The 23,290-nt window shown below is 34.5% G+C and overlaps 1 protein-coding gene across 1 annotated transcript in view; it reads left to right on the top strand.

The window, feature by feature from the left end:
* Positions 1–23,290, top strand: part of CCDC141 (coiled-coil domain containing 141) — a 160,744-nt gene that overhangs the window by 28,474 nt on the left and 108,980 nt on the right. The window contains exons 4-6 of the mRNA XM_015596455.2: positions 11,493–11,684; positions 15,421–15,529; positions 23,086–23,284. Coding sequence (XP_015451941.1) covers positions 11,493–11,684; positions 15,421–15,529; positions 23,086–23,284 — 500 coding nt within the window. The remainder of the gene's footprint in view (positions 1–11,492; positions 11,685–15,420; positions 15,530–23,085; positions 23,285–23,290) is intronic.

Below are 23,290 nucleotides of genomic sequence, written 5' to 3'. Positions count from 1 at the left end.
CTGGAAGGTAGGAAGGTACCACAGAGAGGTAGCTTATATTAAGAAATACACACACTATTGAAGCAGGAGTAAGGATGGGAAGCACACACCCCATACCTCTAGTTTGGGACTAGTATTTGTTACTTCTGGTAACAAACATTCTTTAGAATGCAATGTGTTTGTTCATTTCAATATTAATTTTTGTTATTTATTCACATATAAATCATATCTTTGGATTAACTTACTCTTGTTCTATTCTTGGCTTGAATAAGGTACCCTAAAATATTCTCTGAATTTTGGTAAGTTTGGTAATTTCAAAACTCTCAAGTAGCCAAAAAGAAATTTTGCAGCATTTAAAACTAAATTTTATTTCATTTATTTTATTTTATTTATTTTATTTATTTATTTTTTTTACTTAGGAAGTATTTTAGATTACCTGAGAGGATGAGGTGTCATTTCAAGAAAACTTCAGAAAATTGATATTCAGATCTTATCTGTAGAGTAGAAATTTCAGATGACATTTTCAGTCTGACTCTGGAATGTAATGATTAAAAACAAAAATGCTTGGCATTTTTGAATCAGATAGACAGTAAGCTAAAGTATTTATTGATTCAATTATTATATTTATAGGGAAACACACGGTTTACCTATCAGTAAATGGCTATAATTCTTTAAAATCAGTCATAATTATGTATTGTATGATCAGTTTTGAAACAAATTTATTAGGACAATTATTAGCATTAGACAAAGATGACTATAAACATTGATTTAGAATTATTTTATATTGGCATTGGCAATGTTGTTGCAATAAGGACAGAACATGTTTATTTTCATGTTTACTTTGTTTTAGTGAAGGATTCCTAGAGATACATAAAAAGGAATATGTGCCTATCTTCTTAGTCATTAATATGGTCCTCAGTCCAAGGAAACTAGAAATCCCAGAATTTCTTTCTTACTTAAGCATGGATTTCAGAAGCTAATGGACCAAATTTGATAACAGTTGGATTTACCACAAAGCCCACAATGCTGAGAGTTGAACTTTATGCAACATAGACTTTTGTCAAGTTTGCTTTATTTCTGCATTCAGTTTTAAGTAGTGAATGTTTATACTATCTCATCAGTATATGTGATAACAGTTAATTTCTCACATATAAAAATTAGTCATTTTCAAGTAATAACAAGTGTTGGAGAGGATGCAGAGAAAAAGAAACCCTCCTACACTGCTGGCGGGACTGCAAATTGGTACAGTCACTATGGAAAACAGTATGGAGTTTCCTCAAAAAACTAAGTATTGATCTACCATATGATCCAGCAATCCCTCTACTGGATATTTACCCCAAAGACTTAAAAAATCGTATCCAAAAAGATATTTGCACACCGATGTTCATAGCAGCATTATTCACAGTGGCCAGGACATGGAAGCAACTGAAGTGTCCTATGATAGATGGTTGGCTAAAGAAGCTGTGGTACATATATACAATGGAATATTACTCAATCATAAGAATAGATGAAATACTGCCATTTGTGACAACATTGATTGACCTCGAGATAATCATGCTAAGTAAAATAAGCCAGACAGAAAACGTTGAAAATCATATGATCTCACTTATATGTAGGATATAAATGTAAAAGCAACAAATGAACAGGACAAACAAACTCATGGACATGGACTAGGCGGAGGAGGAGAGGGGAGGTAGATGGGATAAAGGGGATCAAATATAGGGGGCTAGGGGGAAGGTGAAATGGATAAAGGAGATCAAATATATGGTAGCTGAAAGAAACTGGACTTTGGGTGGTAAACACACAATAGAATATGCAAATATCAAATGTTAATGTACACCTGAAAATTATATAATTGTATTAATGTTACCCTAATAAACTTAATTTAAAAGAAAAAATTAGTCATTTTGTCAATGTACGATTAAGGACAAAATGAGTGATTGAGAATTTTTCTGAAAGAACAATTTTTAAAATATATATATGTTCCTTAAAAGCAAATCGCTGTTATTCAAACTCAGATTAAATTCTTTTTGAACTTTGGTCATTTCCAAAATTATTATTATAAGCTATAGTGATTGGTATGTCACTTAATCACATCAAATCAGAATTAGCTTTTTGTTTCCCTCTTAAGGGATGGGTCACTGAGTTTATTCCTACTAGGATCTCAATATGTTCTCCATCCAGTGGTTTTATAAATATAAAATAATAATACTAGTAAAAAAGTACACATAAGCATAATTAAAATAATAACTAACATTTACTGAATGTTTACTGCATATCAAATACTGTACTATGAGTTTACATGGATTATTTCTTTTAATCTTCATGAAACCTTAAGAGGTAGGTATTGTTACTTTCCTTTTATAATAGGCTGAGACTTAATTAGAAAATTAACTTGTAAAATGTGTGGAGTCAGAATGTGGCCCCCAGATTCTGTGTCTAAATCACTATGTTATATTATATACCATATATCACAAAGGGAACATTATTATTATTTTGTAATGTGGCCACAAGGCAAATTTATTTCCACCATTGGAAAAATATCTCTATGTGCATGATTTTTTGATGGCTAGAAAATATCATCTTTATACTTGAAAGACAGGACATTAACTCAAAATTTTCTTCATGAGCAAACTTTTGTTTCCTCTATATGAGAAGAAAAAATTTAAATTGCATCCAGAAATGTTAAAATAAGTGAAAAATATCAATGTAATTCAGTCCATAAACAAGCACTGAGCAAAAGAGATATTAATTTAATTTTCCAGATTGGCTGAATGCATTTATCAAATTACCTGAGTAATTGCTCAACTGTTCCCTTATGTTTCCTGGCAGCAAATGCTTTATTATGATTCCACAAGAAGAATATCAAGTACTCTGCGTGTTTGTGAGATGCATCGTTTTGATGTGTTTGTCACTCTTCCTGGGAGCTCCCTCTCATCAGTTACACTGTCTTCTCTGATCTCAACCTTCTTCCATCCAACGCTGGAATGACCTGCATCTTACTGGCTCTTTAGTCCTACCATTTCTTCCTTTGTTTCTGAAGTTTCCAGATTTCCAGGGGTTTTGCTATGCAGCACACCTCTCCCTTCTTTCTCCTTCCTCCCCTGATCTTTTCAGTTCAACTCTGTGATTTCTTTCCTACCTGAAATGGCTACCCAATTTCTAACTTCCACAAATGGTGCAACCACAAGGATGGAACGGTGGAAGGGGTTTCTTGTCTGTCAGAATGTATTGGTCACACAGCTTGTTGGCATAGAGCATCTCCGGTGTTGTTTGTTCTCTCTGAAGCTGCATATCAGCAAGTTAGGCAACCCCAGTCCCCACTTATGCCCCTATTTCCTCTATTGAATGTTTCTCAAACTGTGCTTTCCAGATCCCTGGGACTTCAGAGATGTATTCTGAGATACATGAATACCTAAAATAATTTCAAATGTTTGATGATTATCTTAAAATATTTAATATAAGTTGCCAAATTTCAATGCTTACACTTGAGTTTCTTTCATTTCATTGGTGCCAGTAAAGTGGCAGTGTGACTTTTTTGGTGTTTTCTCAAGCCAAGAGTATACAAACTTGTTCTCGAAATTACTGAGTTCTCAAGATTGAGAAACAGTGCTCTACAATGCTGGCAATGGGCCTGGGCAAATGAGGAATCACTCAGGCCTGGCCTCTCATTCCTCAGATATCTACTATGCACAACAAGGATCCCCAACCTCCCCTCCCCATCCCTGGACTGTGGACCAGTACAGGTTAGTGGCATGTTAGGAACTGGGCCACACAGCAGGAGATGGGCAGCTGGTGAGCCAGCAAAGCTTCGTCTGTATTTGTAACCACTCCCCAGCATTAGCATTACCACCTCAGCTCCACCTCTGATCATCAGACTTTAGATTCTCATAAGAGCACTGGTCCTTCGTGCCAAAAGGTTGGGGACTGCTGGTGTTCAGTACTTCCTGTGAACCTCACACTCTGCTATGCTCTGGGAATTTGAAAAGTCCCTGTCCTCAGGAGCTAGTGGAAAAGTCAGATCCATAAAAAGACTATTTTAATGCCACCCACAGTGCTCAAGGTCTCCATATTCTCCGCATCCTTCCTGACACTTATTACTTGTTGACTTTTGATGATAGCCATTCTGACAGATGTGAGGTGATACTGTGGTTTTTACTTGCATTTGATTAGTGATGCTGAGCATGTGTCTGTTGGCCATCTGTGTTGCAATTTACAACAACATGGGTGGACCTAGAAGGTATTATGTGAATTAAGTCAGACAGAGGAAGACAAATACTGTCTGATTTTACTTACATGTGGAATCTAAAAAATAGGGCCTAGAAAATGTGGGATGTCCAATCATTCTACTTTCAGGAATTTATTTTAATAAGAGAGATCCGTGAAGATCTACATGCAAGGATAAAAGTCAAATGAAGTGAGAATTGTTCGAATTGACTCAACCTAATGTTAGTTATGATAGTTAAAAATGGAAACAAGATTTAATAGTATTTAACAATAGGGGAATTCTTAAATAAATTGTGGCATCTCATCAATGGGATATTAGCCAATAAAAATAATTATGAAAAAGATTTATAATATAGTGTTTATCAGAAAAATGACACATAACTTTCTATAACAGAGGTCAGCAAACTTTTTCTGGTAAATGGTCAGAAGATAAATCTTAGGTTTTCTGGATCATATTACTTTGTGAGTTGCAACTATTCAAATTCTGCTGTTGTCGTGTGAAAGCAGCCATGGACAATAAATATACAAATGGGTGTTTTCCCAATAAAAATTTATGAACACTGATTTTTGAATTTTGTATAATTTCCATGTGTTATGAAATAGTATTTTAAAAAATTTTATTTTTAATAACTTAATGTTAATATATAATGTGAAAAAATGTAAAACCAATTCTTAGTTTACAGACTATACAAAAATAGATGACAGGCTTTGGACTGTGGGCTATAATTTGCTGATCCCTGATCTAGATCGTATCATTTTAAATGTGCGAGTATCTAAAACCATGTGAATATTAATGCGGTTATCTCTGGGCAGTGGGACTTTTTTAGGTAATTTTTATATTTTATAATTTTTAAAATTTTCTCAATTTTTAATATGAAATTTCATTATTTTCATAATCAGAAAAATAAAAAAAACTCATTTTAATAATTGCTATGGTAGTGAAAAGCACTTTAGAGAGCAAATACACCAGACCCATGGAGGATGAGGGTGAAGGAAGGCTTACTAGAAATGTCAACCCTTGAACAGTGTCTTGAAGGATGATGAAGAGTTATTCAGGCATAGGCGAGTCACAGGAGGGAGCGGGAAGAATGGAAGGCAAGAAAGGGAATTTAGGCTAAGACATAAAAATTAGGTGGTAGGAGTGACAGGGAACTACAAGAATTTCAGAAGGCTGGAGAGCAATGTGAGAGAACGAGCAGAGAGAAGATTACAAAGGCATAAAACTACTGAGGGTCTTACTTGCTAGGCTTGAACTTTGAATTTTATCTTAAAATCTATTAAAAGATTTATGAGTTGCTAAGTGACATGATAATATTTCTAAAATTGAAAGATCTACATGGGAGCAGAGCTGAGAATGGAATGGGTAGGGGTGAACCTGGAGATAAGAGGACAACTTCAGAGGCTGTCGTGGGAATTCAGGTAAGAAGTGATGAGAAACTAAACCAAGGTTAAGGGAGGAAGGAGAAGGTTTGAATGATATGTAGGAAGTTGACTCAATAAACTTTTGTGACTAATTTGATCTTGGCGTTGAAGGAGATATGGAAGAGAGAAAAATAAAGATTGTCTTCCATGTTTCTGCTCCCGAAAGCCAGGTGAGTTGGAGATTCAGTGGAGAAGATGGTATGATCGGTTTTAGATGTTTTGAGTTTGAGGTAGTTGTTGGATGTTTGGATGAAGATTTTTCAGGAGAGTTAAAAAGTCAAGAGAAATGAATTATATAGACAGTAGTTGTAGTAGTTTCAGTAGTTATGAGCCTTTATGTATTCACTTGGAAAGAGGTATTGAACAATGATTCTTATTCTTTCTTCTTCACTCTACCCCCCTATGGATTAAATGGAGACAAAAATCTAATCAAAACTCGTGGCTCATTGTGATCATCCATTTAAACTTTGGAGTCACTTGCTCTTTGGCCTCAGGATTACATCAGAATTTCTGGAAGAAGTCGAATAGAGTTTGAAAAAGTCACACAAATGATTTTGATATAGTAACCCCAGCCCCATCTCTGACATGTATTTGTTAAGAAGAAAAGAGCAAAGACCATGGTCTCTCGGAACATGAAAAAAGGGCAGAGAAAGTAAACCCATAAAGAAAAGCCAAAGCACAGAAGGAAAATCAGAGTGCACTAGAAGTCAATGAAAGAAAAAAATTTAAAGAGCACAAAGAAGTGAGGAAATGAGGATGGTGGGCACTGACAAATGTGAGGTCATCGTGGACCTATACAAGAATCTTTCAGTAGGATGGTAGGGATGGAAGCCGTTCAGGCATGAGTTGGGAAGTGGATGAGTATAAAGAAAAAGGTGAAGCTTCAAAGAAAGGGAAACAATACAATCATAACTAGGTGCCCCCTAGCCAATCTTTCAGATTTATGAGCACGATTTGTACCATTTGATTAGAGATGATTAAAAAATTCATGCTGAATGAGTGAGAGCATGGGTGAGTGAATACATTCTTGAATAACTTTAGGTTCCATTAGATGTTATCTTCTCTGAACCATAAGAGTCATTGAAAGTATTATTGTGTTGTATTTGAACAAGTGACAGTTTGGTTTTAGCTTTAATGGAGAACAAAGTGTGCCCTTTTCATTGAAGTGAAATACTTTCTATGGATCCCTGTTGACTGAGAGTGTTGTAAGTACTGTGGGGATCATATAAGTTTTTTAACTGTAAAGCACTATGCAAATATTATTTTACATTGCAGTATTATTGTTGCATTGATAAATAAGACATGCAAAAAGGAGGCCCACCCTCCTTTCCCCCATGATCCTCTTCCTGTGCCAAGCAGACTAGGCCCCTTGTGAACAGACCCATTAGAGCCCACACAGATATTAATTTTTCTTTTTACCTCATGATTTTTGATAGTCTTCAAACTGGAAGAGCTTCTTCTCTCCATTTAGATAATAAGGCCATCTATAGCCAACAGCAACTGAGAGAGTGAAGCAGCAGGCTCACTTCAACTGTTCAAAATTATATTCTCAGGGTTGCCTGGTTTTAACTTCCATAGTACACAAATCCTATGTACTTTTAAAAGAATTCTTCAGGTCTAACTAAGTAGTGAGAGAGAAGACTTACAGGATGTTATCATGGCTTTTTCCACAGTTGGAAAGCTGGAGGTACAGCAGTCTGGGGAATGAGGAGGCACATTTTGGTCTGGTTCAAGGAAACTTTTTTAATAACTGTAGAAGAGTTTGCTCCATAAGTAATGGAGTACTGCTACTCTTGAATGGGTGCTATGTTGTAGTTATGTTAGAGAGGCTTCTAACATAACATAACATATAAGAGGAAGTGAAAGAAACTTCTTACACCTCATCCACACATTCGACCACAAACACATTTATTGAGCCCCTATTATGTGCAGAGCAGTCAGTGTTTCTCAGTAGGGCCACTGTTTGGTGGGACCATCCTTCATCAGACCCCTCCCCTACAAACCATACAAACACACCGTGACAACTAAAAATGCCTTGACATGTTTTCAGACAATCCTTTGGGGCACTTCTGGTTAAAAACCAGTGATAAGTGCTGGAGTTATAAATATGAGTAGGACAGAACTTAGGTCTCTTCTGTCTCCTTTATAGATTTGGAATCATTATTGATAGCATGCATGGGGTATTATGCCCTCTAGCTCTCTCCGTGCGTATATTACTTGTGTTTGTGTTTCTGGCTACCTAACTGATACATCTTGCTCCTTGAGGAGAAGCAAGAAAAAAGAGATAATCTCTTGAGGGCTTAGTAATGGGCATTAAAATAGAACAGTGTTTCCTCAGTGGTTGCAGCATATGAGTGAGCACCAGAATCAGAAGGGAAGGCCTGACCAATAAATAGGGTGATATGATCCATGGGCAACCATAGCAAGTTGGAGAACCCTAAAAGAACTAAAAGCCTTCCTAATAACTTTACCAAAGCTTAAGGCATATCATAGAAACCTCAGTGTTATACATCCAAACATCTTAATGGTGGATTTTGGCTTTGGGTTCAGATCATGCTCCATTTCAGGAATCACACAGAAATATACTCCAACTGGTCATTATCCTGAGATTTTGTATTGCCTGAGAAAAATATTCCTGTTCTATGAATCCTGCCTAGTTCATGCTGTTTGAGTGCCTCTGTCCTCCAGTATTTCAGATGGTGTTTGATAAACCCTGGGGAGCATTGGCCCCTGATCCCAGCACCCCAGGAGTGACCTAAAATTACAAGAGAATTTGGAGCAGACAGTTTTCTGCTGATCATCAAAGCAGAATGTCTACTGGCTTTCTTGGAGAAAATCTCAAGTGCAACTTGTACCAAATTAAACCCAGAGAGTTCTGCAAGAATGTTCTGGCCTTGGAATTCCAGTGACTAGAACATTTTGTAGTTCATACTGAAGGTTATGGGAGAGTCCCAAGGAAATAGTGGGAACCATAATTGTAGTCCTTCAAGCTGCTTGCCCCTAAAACCTCTGCATCACTGATTTATAAAGTCACTTTCGTGGGAAAAGGACAGTATTAAGAGGAACTAAATTATATGTGCATAATAAGGTTAGAAGAGTTCTATGTAAACAATACTTCCAAAAACAACTCTATTAGCTATAGAAATAGCCAACTTTCATATTTATCTTATCCAATCTGAGAAATATCAGTAAAAATGTAAGTATTCAGTCGCTTTACGCCAGAGCAAATTCATGGCCTGTTATTCCTTACTCTCTTCCACGTCTCCACCATGGAGTTATCAAGTTCTCCTAGTTTCAGTTCTTACTACAGTCTTTGTCATACAAGTGAGATATTTTAAAATTTAAAACTCCTAATATAAATTTTTCTTCTCCTTACATATTCTTGAACTAACATCCATCATAAGTCAAAATTGAGGTCAAATTATTCCATTTTAATGACAAAAAGTATAAAATGAAAAACACACACAATACAGTTAACCAGCCTTTAAGATAATCTAAAGCTTGTCACATGAGAAGGAAATGCCCAGATATTATGTTCTCAAATAGTGAGATAAGAGTATATACATTTGATCTTACTCTCTTGTCAATTTAGACAATAATTTGTCTTGTTTAGCCTAAATACCAAGAGAATAGAGTTGGCACATATTCAGTAGATGTCTCTAAAGGGTTGGTTCATTGGCACATGAAACCCAATCTGCCTGAGAGGTTTTTGGGTTAGCTATGAAATTATCAAGCTCTGGTATAGATATTTTGTTTTGTTGCATTAAGAATTTTATTTTCCTCCCTTATTAAGCATGAAAGAAACTTGGATGTATAATGTAGAACGAAGATTTTAAATTTGTGAATGTATCCAAATTTTATTTCTTACATTACATTTTGGCTTCATGGTAATTACCATTTAATTTTACATTTTAAGATCCAGGCTGAAGGAGCAGCCCCTTCTATGAAAAGAGAAATGGTGGAATCACTCATTGGTACTTAAAACTTCTATTCAGTAGTGACACACAAAACTCCTGTTTACATTTCATTAGTCTAAGTAAGTCACATGGACAAGTCTGATAGTAGATGGCATGAGGGTATAACCCTTTTACAGAAGAAACAGCAAGTAACTGGGAACAGTAATACAATTAAAGTGTTTGTGTGTCTTAGGATATAATTTGAAAGTGTAAGGAAGGTAAGAACTGTTCTAGAATTGTAATTGGAGATAACTCAGATCCATTGTTCCAGTACAGCAATGGCATGTTTTTTGATTAAGATAGTTTTTGTTTGTTTTTTTGATGTTTTTTAGATGTGTGGACCATTGGAGCTATCTACTCTGCTATTTTTATTAACATCTGTCAGATGTTTTTATATTTCATTTGGCTTTTCAATGATCCAACTTGTAAAAAATCAATTCTTATGTTTTTCTCTAATTGGTTAATTTTGATTTGTACTTAGTCAATTAATGCCCTTTAATTTTTGCTTTATTTTATTATTTTTGTATAATATTAGATTTAAATGTTTAATTTACTTTTCTTTAAAAATAAAGTTGAGTAATGCTATGAATTTAATCAGAGCTTAAAGTTAGCTATATGTTAAGTTTTTAAACATAGTAGCCTTATTATTACTTTTTTCTAAACAGTCTGTAATTGTAGTTTTTATTCTCCATTGGATCTAGGAATTATTTTTTAAAGTGTTACCTTACATTTTCTAAGAGATTTGTTTTATTACCTGGAACTTTGTTGTTTATTTCTACTTTTATTTCATTGTGATCTGATATACTGTAAATATTCTAATACTATAAGTGTCTTATCTTTACTGTAGATTGCACTATTTCTCAATATAAAATCACATTGTTTTAATCTCAATGACTTTTGTTTTTATTTCTAATTTGTCTGAGATTAATATTGCTAGTCCTCCTTAGTTTTGTTTGTATTTGTCTAATATATCTCTTCTCTTCATTTTCAAAAGTTACACCTTTTTAGTTAAGGGATGACTCTCACAAACAGAAATTAATTGAATTAGTTTACTTAATCCGATATTTGTCTTTTAATTGAAAAAGATAACTCAGCCACTTTTTTGGTGTTAACTGATATTTAATCATATTTCTATCATTATGTTTTGTTCTTTTACATGTATCCTGATATATGTGCTGCTACTTCTTTATCTGTTATATTTTGCTTAATATCATTTTAGTCCCATGTTCAGTTGATATTTTGGAACTCATTCATATTATTTTTAGTCTATTATGTTTTTAAAATTGTGCCTTTATTTTTGTGCCAACTTCAAGAATAAAACAGAATCTATGGTATCTTCCTTCTACCTCTAAATCAGACAATTATGTAATCACCCATATTTTGTTCAAACGATCTGTAATGTTGGTTACAGATATTCGTTTTTACATTAAGAAAATTCTCTTTCAAGAACTTATTCTTAATATATACAATAAGCTTCACAAGTATATTAACAATAACAACTATTTAGAATAGATAGTTAAGTTTTTATTGGGTTCATTTCTCTTTTCTTGATCACTCTCTTCTGGATGTGTTCAATTTAGTATTTTTCTTTTTTTGAAATGTGAGGTTAACATGATATTCTGTACCCCTCAGAATGTAGATGTGTACCTTTGACAAATCTCTAGTGTTTGAATAATATTTAAATGTGAATGCCCTTTAGCCTGGCCATGCTCCCTAGTTTACCACAATCTCCGCTGCTCCCTCCCGCCTGTTGGATCTGCCTGCTTGCATAGCAGTTTGTGTTTTTAAATTCTCTTCTAGACTTTTTAGACCACATACAGTTTCAGATTTCTAAGCATTTTAACTGTGATCCTGTGCTCTTAACATCGAGCAACACTCTATCTTACACCTTTTTTTCCTTGGACTTAGGCTATGGAAGATCGGGTATGGGAACTCTTGCAGGAAGCAGACAAGACAGCTGAAGAGAACAAGGATCAGAGTCAGGTCTATGATGCCATGGCCAATACCTTGGGTGAAGCATGGGCAGCCCTGGTCTCCATGCTTGAAAGAAGAAGGGAGCTCCTCAGGTTGACCTCTGAATTTTTTGAAAGTGCCTTGGAGGTTTGTGTTTAAAAAAATTTCTCCCTTCTTCACATCAGAGCAAATGAATAGCACTCCTGAAAATGTTTTATTTCTGCAAATAGACGTTGCAATTGGTTCAAAAAATGGTAGAAAAACCAAGGTATATACAATACATTTAATTTTTGATTGTCAAAAACTAAAGTTGTTAATATTTTTAATGTAGACTTTTAAAAAAACTAAGTACAGTTCATTAAAATTAAGTAAAATATTAAGTAAAAATGGAAACTCTTACTCATAAGTCATTATGATATATTTCCCTCTGTAGAAGATAGTAATATAATTAATAAATCAAACAATTACTCCTGATTATAGGATTTCTAGGAAATATTTGTCTAGAGTGTTCTTATTGACTACAAGTTCTGCTGTTTATGAAAAGGCAATTGCAAGATATTCCTTTAGAATGTTTGCATTTTATAAAATATAGTATGGCATTTTATAAAGTACTTTCCTAAGGCTTATAGTTAAATTTCTATAGTTCGAACTCATTAACCTATAAGAGAAGGAAAATGTTCTGGCCTAAGAAGGTCATTTCCCTCCATGGTTTTTCTTAAAATCTGCAATTTTTTTTGAGGTTCCCAATTTCAAAATGTGAAACTCAAAGAACATTATCAAAAGAAGTGTTATATTTAGTATAAGTTATTGGAAATTTCAATTTTAACTTCTCTGTCAAGTGGAAGTACATTCATTTTGATGTGAAAGCACTGTTTCATTGCGATAAAGCACTAGCTTTGAAAAATGTGACATTTCCAAACTGAAAATTTAGAACTTAAGTTCAAGATAATGAAGAAGACTAGTAATAGAACATAAAAATTAGGGTAGATGATCTTACACATCATGAACTTGTTTAAAAGTAAAAAGTAAAAATTGTGGAAAACAATTTGAACACTGAAGTCCAACTCGCAATTCATTTTACTATCATCTTGGGAAAAGTTCTACACACAGTTTTCTATCCTGAAAAGAAATAAACCAGGCGAAATATACCTATGGAGGTCAAATTATATATATGTTTGATTTATTCTTAGTAAGTGGTATATAAGTATCAACTACCATTGAAATACAGCTCATTTGAGCACAGGAAATTATCTTTTTTCAAACATTAGGCTCAATATTTGTTTCTCACTCTGTAGTAGCATTCATGCTAGCTGATTTTTTCTATGAGTAATTAATTACATGAAATAAAAGGAAGTACTAAGTCAACCTATAAATCAACCTAAAGCTCTGATTCCTGGTAATATGACCGTTTCTTGTATTATTTTACTTCCAATTTTGTGGACCACTTTATACTTAGCTGAAGGCAAACTCCTACATGATCTTCCCTCTCCCGTATGTATGCCAAAACAATTTTTATTAGTGATTTAAAAAAAAAGATGAGAGTGAAATTAAGAAGAGGATTTTTTTTTAATTTAATTTTATTATTAGTTTCAAGTATACAGTATATTGGTTAGACATTTATATAGTTTATAAAATGATCTACCTAATTGCTCTTTCTCTCCTCTGGCTCTTTACCTAGCCATTACATTAATGCTAATTGCATTCCTTATGCCATGCTCCCCATCCCCATGATCATCTATCAACTACTAATTTGTACTTCTGTAACCCTTCACCTCATTCTCCCAGCCCCCCAAATTCCCTCCCCTATGGCCATCACTAGATTGTCCTTCATATTTGTGACTCTGTATAGTGTTTTTGATTGTTTTTTTTTTGTTTCTTAGACTCAGCATATAAGTGAAATCATACGGTATTTATAAAGAATTCATACAACTCAATAACAAAAAACAATCCAATTAAAAAAGAAGAGGGTTTTTTAAAAAATATCCCCCATCACTATTTCTATCCTTTACAAACTACAGAAAGAAGAAAAGTGGGGAAAAGAAAATATACATAAAAGTTAACAGTACTTTAAGGAAGCTTTTTCTCAGTAAAATTTTTTTGCTTGTTGATTTATTATTTTTAAAATTTCAAATAAGCTGAAATATAGATATACAGTGACTCCAAAACTTTTTGTAATGTTTTACAGGAAAAAAAAAATCACCTACAAGATTTTATTATTTTATTTTTCTTTGAAGATTCTGCTCAAAGAATGTCTTTAAAAAAATGTCTTTAAAATTATTAGAAATGGAATGAATTAGAGGTATAAATGATGTGTATCCCTTAGTGAACTGTGTGTATGCAGTAAATGACTTCTTATTGCATAGTTGATAATTATTACAGGACAGCTTCTGGCTCACAGACTTAGCCATCAATTTAGAAATGCTGTCCCTTAGTGACAATGGTGGATGTCCACCAGGTTGTTCTAACAGGATGATGGAGGCCTTCTCTGCATTTCCAAGGAAGACATGCTCATCAGTCTCTCTTTCATCATTTCATGACATTTATACCTGTATTTTATATGGTTATTGTAATAATCATAGCACAGTAGATCTTGTTAATCAAATAGTTATATAAAAATATTAAAAATTGCTAAATTCAAAAATAATAGTATGGAACAATCTTGAAAAAGAAGACAAGCACTGTGATAAACTTTTGTCTTTCTCATTAATAATTTGCCTTTATGAGTTTATTCTATACTTGATCCAAAGTATAGAATGTGTTGAATGTGTTGATTAAAATATACTTATAAACTATAATAATTACCTTTGAATCAATGTTAAAACAAGTCAGCTATTTGTCTACTACTGTAGATATACCGTACTAGCATAACCAAGTATGGTTTGCCCTTTTCTAAAATTTGTTTCTAAAATTATTCCTCTGAGAATTTTAATGTCAATTCAAGCACTTCCCTTTTATACCTTCTCCATGGAGAAACAGAGAGAGACCCATAATATTTCTTACCATTTATGGTATCAAATTGCTATTCTTTTTTTTCTTGAAACAGGAGTTTTCCATTTTTCATCCTTGCTGCATCAAATATTTTTATTTATATAAATAATACATAAAATTATTGATAAAAATGCAAACAAAATTATAGATTTAAAAACTAAACTTTATCTACCTTTATCCATATCTAATCCCATTTTTTCTCATAAATGTAACTCTTTGGTGTATATCTTCTCAGACCACTTTCTGAATAAACACACACACACACACACACACACACAAATATATAGATTTTTGCTTTGTATAAGAAATGGGATTACACATTGCTTCTTAGCCTTTTGGCTATAATCAAGTATAGAAATGGGATTAGACTATGTATCATTCTGAAACTTTCATTTTCAGTTCTAGGTCTAATCATAGAGGAAAAAAGCTGTATTTTAACCTTCTCTCTTAAGTTAAATTTACTTAAAATTATGTAGGTCACTGGTTAGTCAAACTTCTTGTGGTTTCTCCTAGCAAACTTTCTGGTAATTCTTTGACAAAGTGCCTTAGAATGATAAAAATGGCTGTATTGATCACCATAGAACACAAAATTTTTAGTTGAAAATTTTAATAGACATCTGAACAGTAAAAAAGTTGGTTCATTTCAGTATACATGGTATATTTCCAGGTGTGAAAGGAATGCAAAAGGATGAAACAAAAGTTCTTACCTTAGCACTTCGTAAATTGACCACATACCAACACACACCCTCATGCGAATACCCTAAGCCAGCACACAAACACACAAACACATACAGAGTCAGCTAGGCCATTAATGCATGCAAAACATCTACAAATAACTAAAAGTGGCATGTTGATTTTTATTTTTCATTTGTTTTTTCCTGTATTTCTGTTGTAGTTTGCTATTAAAATAGATCAAGCTGAAGATTTCCTCCAGAATACTCAGGAGTTTGAGAGTGCTGAGTCCTTAAAATCACTTCTTCAGCTTCATGAACATCATACCAAAGGCAAGAAATATGTTTATTCATCACATAAGTTTTTAAAAATTTTAAAGGATGGTAATGTGAGAATGTACGTGTATGACAGTATATTTTTAATTTATTGGTTTATAGATACATTAACTTTTTTCAAGAAGGATTAAAGAAAACTTTTTTTTTTTTTTGGTCATCTTCTACAAGAAGTAATTATAAATGGTTCTGATGAGATAGATAATAGAGGAGCAGCCTCTGGGAGATAATGATAACTCAGAGTTATTCAGTCTGCTGGATTTTAGTTCCTGAGGATAGGGGCCATTTCTGCCATGTTCATTCATGTATCCTCAGCATCTCACAGGTGCTAGCACATAGTAGATTCCCAAGAAATACTTCTTGGTTGAATAAATGGTTGAAATCAGTGAATGTTTCTTAGGGTCAGTAAATGAAGAGAAGGTCTGTCTGTAAATAACAGCTCTGGATAAGGAAAATCCCTCTTTCACTGTTGGAGTTAAAAAAAAAAAAAGGAGTAGTGAACTTTTTCCAAATAAAAAAATCTAATAAAAACACTATACAAAAAGATTTTCAACTCCCTATGAACAACTATAAAGAGAATCTAGTTGTTAACAATTTGTATGCTAGGCCTTTTCCACCAGAATTTGGGGTGAGCAGCACTATAGTAGGGAAGGCATTTGTGGAGCTGTAGCTATTTACTATAATTTTTTTCTGCGGAAGCAGTTTAGATAAATAGATAGGAGCAATACATCTTTTCTTCCTAACTCAGTCTTCTAATTATTAATGCTAAATAGAACTGAGGATGAGTGGATGGTTTGCTGAATTCATTTGTCACAGTTCTAACTCAGCTTCTAGCTCTACCAACCTGCTCCTGCTGGACAGGGGCAAAAGGTGTTTTTAAAGCCACAAAAAGATTTTGCATTTATAGCACCCTCCAAAGACCCTAGATAATAAATTATTGCTTTTCCCAAACTCAAAGATTAAATGACTCAGTCTTTCCTGTGTAAATTTTTGAGATCCTACCACATATATACATGTAAGTTTAACTGATTATTATTCTATAGGACCTATCACGAACAGGAATTGTAAACAGCATTAAAAATACCAGCATTAAAGCAGCAGCCTGCCCATTTTTATACAACAGCAACAATCTAGCTGGATCCAAAGAGGGTAAACAAAATCATGTGACATTCCTCTTGGGATCCTGGAACGTAAATTGAGTCTGGGTCACTGAGATGGGTTCTGTGGTCTCAATTCAGTCTGCCTCCAACTAACATGATCATCACATAGCAATTTTAACTCCAGAAACCTGACAGTGACTGATGCTTTTGTTGATGAGGTTCAATACTGAGGCAATCAAGAGAAAGCATTTTCCGGAGGGGGATTTTGGAAATAGGGACTTTTCCATAAGTATTTGGAGATAGAGGTGGAGAGGGGAAGCAGTCTTAATGCTATCAATTATTGTTTTTGTTGGCTCCTTCAGACTTACTAGGATCTGCAGCACAGGAAGCCAATTCACACAGGGCACATGCTGCTTTGTTTGGAGGCCTTAGACTGCAATGCCCTGGCATTTAGCGGACAGTGGGACCAATGTCTTGACTTTCATTGATACAGTCTTCTGGGGTCCACCAGGCCTCCTTTTAATCTGAAGAACTGGATATAAAAATGCTAGCCAAAGACAGGAAACATACTTTTGTGATGACACAATATTATTCCATCCTAATGGCATATTTATTGTGACATTTTTGTGTCCCTCTATGTAACATTTGAATCACAGGGATTACAGGGACTCTGACCAGGATATCTGGCTCCCAATTCATATGTCCAATGGTGGCTTCAAAGGCTTTCTTTTCGTAAAATGGGAGTTGGTATTCAATAGGATATGATTAAGATTAGCTGATTTTCAATTAAGGACTCATATCTGTCTTAGTTCATTCAGACCATTATAACAAAATACCACAGACAGAGTGACTTATACAAAACATAAGTTTATTTCTCACAGTTATGGAGGCTGGAAATCTGAGATCATGGTGCCAGCATGGTTGGGTGAAGGCCCTCTTCCAAGTCACAGACTTCTCACTGTGCTCTCACATGACAGAAAGGGGGAGGGAGGGCTGTGAGGTCTCTTTTATAAGACACTAATTCTATTCATGAGGGCTCTACCCTCAGGACCTAGTCACCTCTCAAAGTCTCCACTTCCTAATACCATCTCATTGGGCAATATTAGGATTTCAACATATGAATTTTAGGGAGATGCAAACATTCAGACCACAGCAATATCTATTATCTTTAAATTTAAGGAAATAAAATACACCTATAACTTATTTATTTTGTTACTAGAAGTTTGTACCTCTTAATCTCCTTCACCTATTTTTGCCATCCCCATCCCCTACTCCTGCTCTGGTGACCACCAATTTGTTTCCTGTATCTATGAGGTTGTTTCTGTTTTGTTTTTTAGATTTCACATATAAGTATAACCAAATGGTATTTGTCTTTCTCTGTATAACTTATTTTACTTAACATAATACCTTCTAGGTCTATCCATATTCTCTCAAATGGCAATATTTCATTCTTTCTTATGGTTGAATAATATTTCATTGTGTATACACTACAACTTCTTTATCCATTCATCTATCAATAGACATTTAGGTCACTTCCGCATCTTGGCTATTGTAAATGTACCACATAGGGAATATAGTCAATAATATTGTAGTAATTTCATATGGTGACAAATGATAGCTAGACTTATTATGATGATCACTTTGTAATGTATATAAATACCAAATCACTATAATGTACACCTGAAACTAATAGGATATTGTATGCCAATTATACTTAATTAAAAAGTACATGTGTAAGTGCAGCTAGCAATTCTAATACCATTCTCAGATGTTCATCAATGAGTAGCACAAAATGCCAATGCTGGATGGCAGTGCTTCTAATAATGTAACTGGAAAAACTGTAATCAAACTTATCTTCACATTCACTTTATTTCAATTAGCTTCACCTATGCTTAGTTCTTATTCAGCAATGCTAAGGCTCATTGTATGTAAGAAACTTATTCTGTAATATTGTGCAAGTCAGAATCAGGATGAATGGACTGGATTTTCTGCCCTCTGGAATATTACAGAATAAGTTTGTTCTCTCAACCACATGACAGTCCTTCAAATAGTTGAGGACTAACATGTCCTCTCCAGTCTTCTCTCCTATAGATGAAAAATGCCTGGATAGGTAAAGTGTTTTCCAGAAAACATAGTTTTGAGACTATTTATCAGCACAGTTGCCCTCGATTCAACAACATGTAATTAAACAACATTTCCTGAACCAATGACAGAGGAGAAACTCAGAGTCGTGTGTCAGGGGAGTAAAGGCCCTTGTCCCCAGGAAGCCTACAATTTGGTGAGACATGTACACATTTACTAGTTAGTTCCCTCAGTGCTTCTTGTGGGTCCTTCTGTTACAGCACCTAGCACATGAGGTAGTAATAATTTATTTTCTTCTTTATTTCTATTACCAGATTGTGAGACTCTGGAGGGCAAGGATTAGTACATCTCTAAATCTTCAAGATTTAGAATAGCATCCAACCCAAAGTATGTTTATTGAGTGTTATTTGTACTTAATTCCAATGTAAGACATGATAGAATGATGCAAACTTGAGTAATAAACAAAGTATTGCAGGGACATTAAGGAGGAGAAATTCGTTCTAAGTTCTGGAGGATCACAGGTGCATACCCTCCAGTTTCCCAATGACCTTTTTAAAATAAATATAATACCTAAGAAGCTTCCTCACAGAAACAATTGTATTAACACTTTTTTGTTCATAGATGTTATATGTACTCTAAACATAGCTGAGATGTAGATTTATTGGGGTCCATTATACTATTCTCTCTACCTTTGTGTATATTTGAAAATGTCCACTGAATTTCAGAAACATCATCCCACTGAGAAACATTTGTAACGTTTAAAAATGTATTGGAAAGAGATATCATTTATGGTCTTAATGCCAAGACTGTGACCTTGATACTTTTTAGAAAACACTCATTTGTTGAACAAGCTATAAATTCACTTAACTTGTGTACATCCCTCATTTATATATCTTGACTTTGTTATTTATACTTAATAATTATAGCAAAACATAAGGTATTAGTATAAAATATACTTTAATACTTTTAGATATAATAATCAAAACAATTAAACAATGAAAATGTATTAAATATCTACTAACTTCATGTCGCAAGGTGTTATATCAGTAAGTACAGTTTTGTACATGCAAAAAATACAATCTTTAACATAAATGTACTATAGAGATTTTGTATTTCTTGAAGTTTATGATATATTTAGATAGATTACCCTTATGGAAATATACATCACTTTGTATGATGAACTGACAATAAATAGTTAGGAAACATAAACAGTGAAAAAGTAAGATATAAGAAACTGACAGAGAAGAACCGAAGAAACTGATGAAGGGAAGTGAGGGAAAATTTATCCACTTTAATACCCACTGTAGTAGCAGTAACACACTGATTTTGGCCTGGGTACATTTTACAAGCTAACTTTGGCTCCAGAGGCTGCATTCCACTGTGCTAGTGGTTATACTATCTTGGCAGATGGTGAAACAAAAAAAAACAGAAAAAGATTGCAAGTGGAAATTTTGGCTAATTACACGTATTTTGTAGGGAACAGAACAGGTTGGTCTGTTCACTGTCAGTCTGCAATACCCTCAGCACCTACAGTTGTACTTCCCTCTCTTGTTTGAAAAATCTAGTGTGTAAGAGCTAGTTATGAAAAGGAAGAAAAAAGATACTATGTGGCAATTGCCACCTGCTCATACTTCCCAAGCATGCCTGTGTGTGTGTGTGTGTGTGTGAGTGTGTGTGTGTAACTATTCACAATATTATAACAAGTTCTTCAATGCAAAAGATATATATATGTATATATGTATACAGTGTATTATTATTTTTATAATAAAAATAAATATTTATACTTATGGGGAATTAGTCATAGTGCTTATTACATTAAGTCTATACAAACTAAAACCCTTCAGTTTGATAGATAAGGCTTTCTGTAACTTGTTTTTTCTTTGTTTGTGCAGTTGCTTCTTTCATTTCCATGAAAGATCTTGTTCTAGGAAGGCAGGCTTTCTTCTGCCCCCACACTTTCCCATCTTGTTTACATTCACTTCCATTTCTTTAAGAGATTTACTCTAATTTTAATGTTCTCCCTAACTTTTTCTATTTTCTATTTGAATTATCCCATTCTCTGTTCTTGTTTAAATCTGTGGTTGTTTTTGTTGTTTATTTCTTGCATCGTTGACATTCGATCGAATTGCCCAGTGCACACAATCACATCTTCCTCACTCTGAGCAGATGACATCATTTAATACCTTAATTAGACAGATCTAGGGCATGTGGCATAAACGCTTCAAATTCTTTCCTTCTTACCTCAAAATGTCTCTTTACAGTATCTTCACTTATCTCATTCTCTCAGCTCTCTAGTTGTCAGTTAAAAGAGACAACTGGCCCAACTGCCACAGCTTAATCATTGCTGTGTAGTTTACTGCCAATTGTTAGAATGCTAAATTTGGGTGCCAAGGTATAGTGGATGTGGTTTAGTCCATTTCTTGTAGTGTGATGTTTGGTAAGGAACTTATCCGTAGATGTTCTTCATAGTTCTCATACTAAAAATAAAAAGCAGTATAGGCAACCCTGCTGATAGTCTTATCTTTTTTTTTTTTTTTCCTAACAACAAACGTCTCAAAGATTGTCCTGTCTTATTGACTTTACTTCATCACTACCTTCCCACTTCTCATCCTGGTAACTTGGTTTCTGTTTCCATCACTTACCCATCACAAAGCCCAAAATCTTTTCAACATCTCTTTTTTACATCTCCAGAGGACTACTGATCTCTATCATTGACAGTTCTCCTAATTCTTCCCCCTCTTTTGATGCATTTGTTCTCATCCACAAAAATTATTGAACATCTCTCTTGGGCCAGTCACTATGCTAAGTCATTGTCCCTATCCTCATATTGCATTGATGCCTAATAGTAAAGACAGACATTAATCAACTAACCCAACCCAACACATAAATATAAACTATAGTCATGATAAGAACCGTGAATGAGGGGAACACTGTGCTATGGGAACACTTAAGAGGATTTGATCCTGTCTGATTTGTCTTTTGAGGAACTGACAGTTGTCTGAGTCCTGAAGTATGAGTAGAATAAAGGTGGAAAATGAAAGAGTTGAGGAGAATGGTAACTCTGGCAGAGGGCACGGTGAAAAGTTCTGGGGCAGGAGGGAGTATAGGATGTGTGAGGTTTTTAAAGAAGATGGGATGAAGGGTACAGAGATTGAGACAATCTGAAGGGAAGATGGAGATCAGACCATGCCTGGCCTGAAATCATGGTAAAAGGTCTGATTCTAATTCTGAAGCAATGGGAAGCCATTGTGCGTGTGTGTGTGTGTGTGTGTGTGTGTGTGTGTGTGTGTGTGTGTGTGTGTGCGTGTGTGACATAGTACATTTAGAAAAGATCTCTCTGGCTAATATATGAAGAATGGATAGATGTATTAGAGAGGGAATGCAGTTAAGAGGTGACAGTACAAGTTTAGGTAACAGATGATGCTTTCTACAGTGGAGATGAGAAAAGTAGATGGATACAGGAGATAGAGGGTGAAGTTGATTGGTCTTGATAACGGTGGGATTAGGGAGAAGGATGTGTTGTGGATGAATCCCGGGTTTCTGGCTAGTGGAGAGTGGACAGTTCTTCAACTGCTCGTCCAAATGATCCACAGGTGTGGTCACTTCTCAACGTGCTGTTCTCAATTCCGCCTTTTATACTCTTTTTTCCTTCAGCTTTCATGCTTAAACTCCCATTTCTATGTTAACCCAAACCACGATGCTATTTACTCCACAGGGCACAAGCTGGTGCCCCATTTGGCAGAAAGACATGTTTTGTTTATACTTCAGTGTTTTTTAATTAAAAAAATACAAATTACAAGCATTAAAAATCAGAAGCTTTCACATAAAAATGTATATTTATAATTTTTTTTAAAAATTGGAAACTCCATCAACCATAAACCCATATTCTCTCTTGTCAGCAGTTGGTCAGAACTGGCTGACAACTATTCCTATTAGACTGAGCATGCATTTTCCACTTTGCATCTGGGCCCCTGGCCATCACATCTATTGAGTTTTTGTTTGGCCAGTATAGGCATTAGCCTTTAAATCTCAGATTTAGTCAATCACCTCAGGATGTAGAACACTCCAAGGAGAATAGGAACCTTATCAGCAACACACCACTAAAAACAAACTCAAATCTAACAGTCTTTCTACTCCCTCTGCTGAATTATGCTACCACTGAAATTCAGCATCCTGTAATTTGTCAGTTAGTGCTATAGCAATTGTTAGACTGAGGTATTTTACCTGTTGTGTCGTAGGCATTTTACGTTTACACATTTGAATTTCTTATTTTAGTATGAACATTGTATATGCTTTAAATTATATGAAGAGGCAAAATATTATTCTATAAAAGCTCGCTCATATCACTATTTTTTCTTTCTAATTTTCTTATAGAACTCTTAGAACGATCTCTAGCCCTTTTAAACAAAAGTCAACAACTCACTGACTTCATAGAAAAATTCAAGTGTGATGGGCCTAATGTAATTCCCGAGTTGATTCAGGGAGCTCATAATAGCTGTCTGAAGATCGACAGTCTTCTTGAACTTCTACAAGACAGGAGACGGCAGCTAGACAAGTATCTGAAGCAACAGCAGCAGGA

This window comes from Pteropus alecto, unplaced genomic scaffold, assembly GCF_000325575.1.
Source record: "Pteropus alecto unplaced genomic scaffold, ASM32557v1 scaffold3, whole genome shotgun sequence".
NCBI lineage: Eukaryota > Metazoa > Chordata > Mammalia > Chiroptera > Pteropodidae > Pteropus > Pteropus alecto.
The sequence above is the reverse complement of the archived record's forward strand: the minus strand, read 5'-3'. Positions and strand labels throughout refer to the sequence as shown.